Source organism: Paroedura picta, unplaced genomic scaffold (genome assembly GCF_049243985.1).
Source record: "Paroedura picta isolate Pp20150507F unplaced genomic scaffold, Ppicta_v3.0 Ppicta_v3_sca35, whole genome shotgun sequence".
In the NCBI taxonomy this organism is placed as follows: domain Eukaryota; kingdom Metazoa; phylum Chordata; class Lepidosauria; order Squamata; family Gekkonidae; genus Paroedura; species Paroedura picta.
This window is the reverse complement of record NW_027518632.1, coordinates 77,976-87,557: the sequence shown is the minus strand read 5'-3', so window position 1 is coordinate 87,557 and position 9,582 is coordinate 77,976. Positions and strand designations below refer to the sequence as shown.

The following is a 9,582-nucleotide window of genomic DNA, read 5'->3' as shown; positions in this document are numbered from 1 at the left end:
ACTGAGCTTCATCTCACTGAACATAGCACAGTAAGCAAAGGGGAATAAGTTTTCCCTGTGCCAACCCATCAGTAGCTAAACACCTAAAAGAGAAACCATAATCATTTCTCAAACTAAGATCCTTGCACAGAATGAATGCAATTCCCTTCCCAACCCATTCAGAGATACTAAACAAATCCCTTCCCCCTTCCATTTCACAAGGCTTCTAACTGCAGACTGCAAAAGGAGAGCCACTGATCCCAAGAGTCCATCTTTGTAGTGGAAACAGCCCTGTCTGAATAGAGAATTCAAATTTCATATTAAAAAAGAAGCTTGTGATACTGACCTTTCAAAATAAAGCGTAGCATGGATTTTTGTCTTCGGGAATTCTTGCTTATGTCATAAAATGTGCTGCACGGGGGTAGCCAGCATGTCAAGAAGACTTACATAAACCATCCCTTTCACCTAACAGGTACCAAATTCTGCCATAAGCATTCAAAATAATACAGGCCCCATTGTTCAGCCCCATTTCCTAGCTCCTTGGGCTCGGCTCGCCAAATGGAACACAAAAGGGATATTAATTCCACAAAAGTCCCTTTTACTAGGAAAGGTTATCAAGCAAAAAAGATAAAGAAAAAAGTTGAATTCCCCAGTTCTTGACTTTCCCCTTTACCAACTTTTCTCATCCAATATCTTTACAGTGCCCTCAATGCCCCCCACCCCCACGGCTTTCTCATCAGCCAAAAGGGGGAAGCATGCTAGCAACACAATTTGGCCTGACAAAAAAGGCAAGCAAGGGCTATGTCCAGCACAGTTTGCATACAGCTTCTCCCCCACCTCAAGACACAGGGAAACAAACAGTGAATCCATACACTTTATTGGAGACTTGGGTCTGACTGGACTTGCTGGTTAGGATGCGCAAAGGCTAACGTAAGTGCTCTGTCATCGGTACAAGTAATCAGCCTGTATGTTAGCAGCAATCTCAGCTTCCCACTTGTCACCATTGTTCAGCAGCTTCTCTTTGTTGTACAGGAGCTCTTCATGCGTCTCAGTGGAGAACTCAAAGTTGGGGCCCTGCAGAAAGAACTGAGGTCACATCAAGCCTCATATACACATATACAGAGAGGACCTTCTCCACCCAACAGGTAAGGATTTTGCTTACTTTCTCCGTCTCAGCTCAGGCTTCCAGACAACAAATCTGGGCAGAAATCTACAGAGCGGTACTAAACACACCACACCCATCAACCCATTCACCTCCACGATGGCATCCACTGGACAGGCTTCCTGACAGAAACCACAATAGATGCATTTAGTCATGTCAATATCATAGCGTGTAGTCCTCCGGCTGCCATCTGCACGGGGCTCTGCCTCAATGGTGATTGCCTGTAAAGAGGACAGCAAGAGGCGTAACTTACTGACATGCAGTATTCCGCAAACATGGGCAACAAAATTTGATTCCAATGGCGCTTTTAAGACCAACAAAGATTTATTCAATGCATGAGCTTCCGTGTGCATGCAGACTAGTTGGTCTTCAAGGTGCCATTGGACTCAAATTTTGTAAAGCCCCAGGATGTATGTGAAAAGCTGTTATTTCAAATAAGAACAGCTGTTATTGCCTGTCTTTCCCTGTACTATGAAAGAGTATTCCCTCAGGCATTTCCACAGTAATACACTTAGTGAAAATGCCATCAGCGATGGAATCTCTCTAGCACATGTGGCATTTTTCAGGCACATATTTGAAGACTATCCATGCCTGATGAATCACCATAAAGAAGTAAGCCTATGTAAATTTATTTCTAAGTAAACTGTAACTGAGAATTAAGGGGTTTCGGCTGGATTATGAGAAATACTATCTTCCATGTAATATGCATGGTTCTGTCTGAAGACAACTTCTACCTAAAATATGCAGCTGTTAAGTAGAAGTGGAACAATTCTACACTTAGCTCCTATGCTATGTGAACAAATCCCTATAATGAAGTTACCGGACCAGGACCCTGAGGAAAAAGTGACAAAAGGGGCCTCACCTGGGCTGGGCAGACAGCTTCACAGAGCTTGCAGGCAATGCATCTCTCCTCTCCAGATGGATATCGGCGTAGGGCATGCTCCCCACGAAAGCGTGGACTCAAGGGACCTTTCTCAAAGGGATAGTTGATAGTGGCAGGTTCCCTAAACAGATAGCTCAAAGTCATACCTAAGCCTATGGGAAAATGTGCATCAAAAATTAGGTTAAAATCCAGTGCATTGCAAACTAACAATATCCCATTTAAACAGCTACAATTTTGTCAGGTACTAATTTCCCTTAAATTTGCAACACTTCTACAATTTATGTTTGCTAGGATATGCAGACATTACTTCCAGGGCTTTGTTTTGTTAAACCAGTGTTTTTTCCCCCCTAGAGCAGTGGTCCCCAACCCCCGGTCCAGGGACCAGTACCAGTCCGTAGATCAGTCGGTACCGGGCCGCATCTCCTCCTCGTCCTCCTCCCCAGCTGCTGCCTCGGAGGCTGCCCTGCCACTCTGCCGCCAGCTCACCTTTGGTGTTCTCTGGCAGCCGCCATGGCTGGGGCTCCCTCTCGGCGTGGCACTGCACAGCTGCTGCTGGCAGCACCCCCCAGCGGGCGGCAGGAAGTCAGGGGCGCCGGCGGGAAAGCAAGTGGAGCAGGGCCTCAGGTGGCGGTGGCAACATCCCTCGGCAAAAGATTACCCCCCCTCCCCCGGGCCTCAGTAAAATTGTTAAGCGTTGACTGGTCCCCGGTGAAAAAATGTTGGGGACCACTGCCCTAGAGGATCCTCTAGGGGAGAGGTGGCCAAACTGTGGCTCTCCAGATGTCCACGGACTACAATTCCCATGCTGGCATTGTAGTCCATAGACATCTGGAGAACCAGAGTTTGGTGTCCTCCAATTGTCTACCTTTCTGGTAATTCCCACTGATTCTCAGACCTGCTTTACTGTGATCTTTCCTAAAATATTGCAGTTAAAGCAGGTTCTCTCATGGCGTGGATGGGAACACTGAGATTGTCCAGCCTCCCCAGCACACCAGTGCCACTTCAAAGTCCTCATCAGTTCTAGAAATTGTCTTCTTTTGCTACCACTCACCCAAAGCGAGTTCCAGTCCTGCTCCACAAGCTGCTGCCTGACACCAATCTGCCACCTCTCCTGTTCCAGGCACTGCCCATCCACTAGTGACTAGTCTACTGCTGCTTCTCCCGCCACTCTCCCCCTCCAAGCACACCATGCAGAGTGGGACTGCAGCCCAGTGGGTAAAGAACCCAAAGAGAGGAGATAAAAGGGGCAAATCCTATCCCACTCTGGTGTGTGCTGGGAGGAGAACAGCAGCTGTGGGGAAAGTTCAGAGGAGATGCGTGTGCAAATGCTCAGAAAGGAGAATGAGGAAGCAGTTCAGGTTACCAGCTCAGCAATGAACTATATTTGCAACTACCCTCTTCCCACCACCCGCATATGGTGACAAGATGCAATGCAGCACTATGGCAGTCACTCTCACAGTTCTGTATTCTTCAACTGTGCTCCAAAAGAGTGTAAGAGCATTCATACAATTGCCTAGAACTGCCTGTCGCCACCACATAGTCTTTCATAGAATCATAGAGTTGGAAGGTGCCATACAGGCCATCTAGTCCAACCCCCTGCTCAACGCAGGATCAGCCCTAAGCATCCTAAAGCAAAGCATCCTTTTTTTCAGATAAAAGCTGGATAAACATTAATAAGCTACTTAAAATTTTAAAATATACCCAGTATGAAATTAAATGACTGGGCCAGGCTTCTGGAATACAGCTGCTGGGATGGAAGAAAGACACCATTCTCCATGTCAATGGAAAAGCCAAAAAATGGAGGGCAGCTAGCAGTAGCAGAGAGAGCCAAGAGCACAGATGACTGGAGACTGCTCTAGGCTCTCTGTACAATGCCTTCCAAGATGTTGTAAGCTGCCCTGGGTTCCTGGGGAAGGGTGGCATATAAATTTGATTTTAAATAAGTAAAATATGCTAACACCTTAGCCTCAGGCCTGTCAATGCTTCTGATGAGTTATCAATTACAATTAACCATGGCAAAGACACTGTCCACAACCCCTCTGCTGCCTCCTTCATGGATCAGGACAGGTCTGCTGGGATGAGGAAACATAGGAAGTTGTCAGCCTTGGCTCGGCAATCCATTCTACGACTTCATGATTCAGACTCTTCCCCTCATATCCACCTATCCAATGCCACATAGTTACATTACATATTTTTACTACCCCTTCTTATTCCAGTATCATCTTTACCTCGTATGAGCTCTGTCCACAGTAGGGTCTGTGCAGCCTTGTCTGTGATAGATTTCATGTCTGTTGGCTCCTCTTTTAGATTTACATATTCTGCAGCCCCCCAAGAAAGAAAGAAAACCCCAATGACAAAATCTATTGTGGAAATAGTGCATGCAAAGATCAAACATGGCAATGATCTGGGAAACAGAAATTTCTGTCAAAACAAGTGCCCATGCTCCATTCTCAGAGGAAACATGCCTATTAGATGTGCATGGTGTCATTTTCTGGGCAACATGGAGAGCATTAAAGGTGGGATGAAGCAAAGCTGAATTTTGTATTCCCTAATCTTGTATGTGGACATGAAGCTGTACTTACTGTAGGAGGCTTTTGGGACTGTGTTGCTGAGGTATCGGGCAAGGCTCAGGCACATTGGAGTCCCTATGGAAAAATGGACAGGTTGGAGGGAAGGGGATATGGACATTGAATTATCAGCAAAGCATAGTAAATACTGGAATTGTCTAAACCCTGACATTGATTAATTTCCTTCCTAGATGATAACTTCTAAACTATTAACATGAGATGCCAGGACATACCATAAAGCTACTTCAGCCAACAGAGAACCAGGTCACAGACAAGAACTACAACATGGATTTATTATTAGCCACCCAATGAATGCAATGACCAAGAAGAGATTTAACATCTACAATGGATAACTTATTACCTGTCTGGATACCACAAAACTGTCCATGCTTATTGGAGTCAATCAGCACTTGCTTCTCTGTGACAAGAGTTTAAAACAGGGGTAGTCAAACTGTGGCCCTCCAGATGTCCATGGACCACAATTCCCAGAAGCCCCTGCCAGCAAATGCTGGCAGGGGCTTCTGGGAATTGTAGTCCATGGACATCTGGAGGGCCGCAGTTTGACTACCCCTGGTTTAAAACATCAGAGCTCTAATTTAGAAAGAGAAAGAAGTGTTGTGGGAGAGATCATGAGAGGTTTATAAAATTATTAATGGTACAGAGGAAATGGACAATGGAATCACTTTGGTCAACTCAGAAAACTAAAACTCAGAATTACCTAATGAAATGTATTGCTAAAAGTTTGAAACACACAAAAAATAGTAGGAGTTGGTTTTTATACCCTGCTTCTCATTACTAGAAGGAATTTTAGAGTAGCTTACAATCACTTTCCCTTCCTCTCCCCACAGCAGACACCCTGTGAGGTAGGTGGGACTCACAGAAAGTAGGTCTATCTCTGCTATTCAGTGTTAAACTGTGAGAACAAAACAGAATTTCCATATTTAGAGTTATCCTGCTACTGTATATCAGATACCATGACAAACAGGAGCATCCTATCCTTTTCATGCCAGTGTTGGTCTTCCAAAAATGATTTGGTTGGCAATTATTAGAACCCAGATGTCAAAATAGATGGACTTTTGGTTTGATACAGCAGAACTCGTCTTAATTTCTGCCTATCAAAAGCAAAAAAAATTCTCTAAGAGTGACAATACAGGAAGTCCTATAGTCTTCTCCCTGTCCAGCTATATATCTTTTTGTTAAAATGACAGCATTCTCAATGAGGTTATGAAATAAGCCCAACTCTTAGAGACAAAAATATAGGAAGAGAAAAAAATTAAGCAGTCCCCAGTTACTTCGTGTGTTCTTCTAATTCCTCTCACATTTCACTTCAAGGCACATCATCACCAGCTTCATATATTTAGTACTTATGATCTGGTATTCATATGTACACTATGGAATAACTAAAATGAATATTTTGAGAAACCCTAGAACAAGGTATGCAGTTTCCAAAATAATAATAACAACAACAATAATAAAGTTGCAGCCAACTCATGATAACCCCAGGACTGTGGCATTTTCAGTGCAGGAGATGAGGCAGAGGTGGTTTACCACTGCCTTCTTCTGCATAGCATCATTGGTCTTCCTTGATGGTCTCCCATTCTAGTACTGACTATAGCAAATCCTGCTTAGCTTCCAAGATCTGATGAGATGTGGCTAGTTGAGCCTATTTTGTACAGTAAAAGAAGGTCAAAAGCATAAAATTGTAATGTATCAGATTTCAAAGAAGTATACAGAATCCAACAAATCTACCTTATCACCTGCTAGTACTTGGACTCCCACTCACTCCCAATTATATTTGGCAGCATCAGTAACTGTAATTTTATACTAACTTGCGATCTGTGAAAATTCATCCATTATATAATGTTGTCATTTCACCACACAAAGAAAGAACCCCAGAAACACAGAGCTTGCCAATACTCAGCACACGCAGAGGACAAGATAAATACACATCTGCTGTACTGCATTGATATGATCGTGACAATCATCTGCATTTTGCATTCTGCATTTTGGCCTGATGAAAGGCACATTGAATAGCTATCGAGCTTCTGCATTTGTGAATGGTAGAGACTGTGAGGAGTTCACACCTCCCCTGCCAACTACCCTGATCTCCCTCAGAAGGGCTTCCCCGTGCCTGCGAAATTACTGATTTAGAGTCCAGTTTCTATGGCATCACTGCCATGGGTAATAGCAGACCAACAGCTCAGGATAAGAGTACTGTGTACTCATGATTTCTTATGTGAAACCTATTTTGTGTGGCTACTAAAAAATAAGTTTCGGTTCAATGGGGCATACTTTCTAATCAGCATACATAAGAGATGCCTTACAATCCAGCATTATTATTTCCTAGCATCCAACATGTATGCAATTTGAGGGCCATTACTCAAATGCTGAAGTTGTTGTTGTTGTTGTTGCTGTTGTTAGGTGCGAAGTCGTGTCCAACCCATCATGACCCCATGGACAATGATCCTCCAGGCCTTCTTGTCTTCTAAAATTCCCTGGAGTCCATTTAAGTTTGCACCTATTGCTTCAGTGACTCCATCCAGCCACCTCATTCTCTGTCGTCCCCTTCTTCTTTTGCCCTCGATCGCTCCCAGCATTAAGCTCCAGGGAGTCCTTCCTTCTCATGAGGTGGCCAAAGTATTTGAGTTCATCTTCAGGATCTGGCCTTCTAAGGAGCAGTCAGGGCTGATCTCCTCTAGGACTGACCGGTTTGTTCGCCTTGCAGTCCAAGAGGCTCGCAAGAGTCTTCTCCAACACCAGAGTTCAAAAGCCTCAATTCTTTGACAGCCTTCCTTATGGTCCAACTTTCGTAGCCATACATTGCAACTGGGAATACCATAGCCTTGACTAAACGCACTTTTGTTGGCAGGGTCTCTACTTTTTAGGATGCTGTCTAGATATGCCATAGCTTTCTTCCCCAAGAGCAATCGTCTTTTAATTTGTCACTATCTCCATTTCTTCCCCATCTATTTGCCAGGAATTGAGAGGGCCGGATGCCATGATCTTTGTTTTCTTGATGTTGAGTTTCAAGACAACTTTTGCACTCTCCTCCTTCACCCGCATCAACAGGCTCTTTAGTTCCTCTTCACTTTCTGCCATTAGAGTGGTATCATCTGCATATCTGAGGTTGTTGATATTTCTCCCTGCAATCTTGATCCCAATTTGTGACTCTTCTAATCCCGCCTTTCTCATGATGTGCTCCGCATACAAGTTAAATAGGCAAGGCGACAGTATACAGCCTTGCCGAACTCCTTTCTCAATTTTGAACCAATCAGTGATTCCATGTTCAGTTCTCACTGTTGCTTCCTGACCTGCATATAAGTTTCTCAAGAGACAGATAAGATGCTCTGGTATTCCCATCTCTTTAAGAACTTGCCACAATTTGTTGTGCTCCACACAATCAAAGGCTATAGCATAGTCAATGAAGCAGAAGTAGATGTTCTTCTGGAACTCCCTAGCTTTCTCCATGATCCAGTGTATGTTGGCAGTTTGATCTCTAGTTCCTCTGCCTCTTCGAAATCCTGCCTGTACTTCTGGAATGCTGAAGTACTTCTTATCAAATTTAGACACACAATACTGAGACTTGTCACATGCCCAAAACGTAGAGCAAATGTTGTGGATGATCAAGTATGTAGGCTTCCACGGACACCTCTATACTTTTATCTACAGCGTTATACATAATATATATAGCATCTCCAGTACTAAACATGCTTGAATAGTCTACCCCTGACAGCACTCTGCATCACAGATCAAAATTATTATCCTCATTTTACCAGTAGGAAACAAAGCAGGCGACAACCTGCCATAACCAATGGCCAGGTCCAAACCAGTACCTGAAACAAAATGCTTCTGTTCTGCAGTCTTACCTGCTCGGGAAGCCTGATTCATCATCCAGAGTACGGGCATTTTTAACATCCGTGCAGGACTCCTCTGTGAGGGACAAGAAGGAAAGTAACAGACAAATGAGCTAGCTTTTCAGTCAGTGTTCACTGTCCCTCCACGGTCTCATATACCCCATTATTATTTTGACCGTATAAACGCATATGAAGCGAGCCACCTATTCTAACGTGAGATAAACCTCCATTCAGAAAAAAACTTTCCGAAGACCTGCTACCTGAACACCTTGCAAACGGGAGCTGCCTAAGACTGATCTGAACTTCTTTTGCACCCAAAGCTCCACCAATAAACCACAACCCCTTCCTTTCCTCCGTTCGCTGCAGCGTTCTACTCCAGCAAGGAAATCCACAGCATGTGTTCAAGGCCAACAGAGACGCGACGTCTGATCTCCCTCCCTCTAGCGCAGGCTAACGAACACTAAAGCGCATGCGTCTGTCTCTAGCTCACCTAATCAACCTCCAAATTCTGCTAAGCGCATGCGTCATTGTGGGTCCCGTCGTCCAGACGCAACGCATGCGCACAGTCATGCCCTCTGCCACCCTCTGTGAAGGTCCTATAGATCAGGTGCTGCTAAAGCTTCCTCCCCTCCCTTGTAAAGAAAGAATTTCTTGCAGTCTGGCAAACTATCGCCTACCCAACCCAGGAAGTATGAAGGGCAGAAAGTACTCACCGTACGGCACAGCTCTGCCGCAAGCTGCCGGAGACCGGGAGTGACTGTGGCCAATTGCCGCCTGAGCGGCATTGGCTGGAGGGGCCCTGAGGGGGTGGGACTTTCTCTTTGGTTGGTTAGAATGGTGGGAAGGGGTGGAATGTTTATGTGGAGTACAGAAAAAAAGAGGTCTGTGACAGTAGCTGTCAGTGATTGGCTGCGAGAAACTTCAGAACGAGCGTGGATTGGAGGACAGATTTTACTGAAGGATCACAGGAGCTTGTCTTTGTGGCTCGGTTGGGGGTGTAGCGTGGCTTCTTTCTAGTGAGCATTTCCTCTGGTCTGAAGTAGCAGAACAAAACTTGAGTCCTGTGAATTGTGGAAGACTTTCACGGCCGCAGTCAACTGGTTGTTGTGGGTTTTCCGGGCTGCGTGGCCGTGGTCT

The 9,582-nt window shown here is 44.8% G+C and overlaps 1 protein-coding gene across 3 annotated transcripts; it reads right to left on the bottom strand.

Annotated features, from left to right (window-relative positions):
- Nucleotides 1-839: 839 nt before the first annotated feature.
- NDUFS8 (NADH:ubiquinone oxidoreductase core subunit S8) lies at nt 840-9,291 on the bottom strand. Of its 3 annotated transcripts, none has more exons than XM_077318843.1 (7): nt 9,159-9,291; nt 8,458-8,521; nt 4,607-4,669; nt 4,253-4,342; nt 2,004-2,176; nt 1,234-1,362; nt 840-1,053 (listed from the first exon to the last, which is right to left on the bottom strand). In XM_077318843.1, the coding sequence occupies exons 1-7, from the start codon at nt 9,228-9,230 to the stop codon at nt 922-924; spliced, it is 723 nt and encodes a 240-aa protein (XP_077174958.1). In that variant the 5' UTR covers nt 9,231-9,291; the 3' UTR covers nt 840-921. The 3 variants fall into 3 exon arrangements, with proteins under 3 accessions (XP_077174958.1, XP_077174959.1, XP_077174960.1); XM_077318844.1 differs by lacking the exon at nt 9,159-9,291 and adding an exon at nt 8,799-8,908 and having other exon boundaries at nt 8,458-8,523; XM_077318845.1 differs by lacking the exon at nt 9,159-9,291 and adding an exon at nt 8,706-8,845.
- Nucleotides 9,292-9,582: the final 291 nt, after the last annotated feature.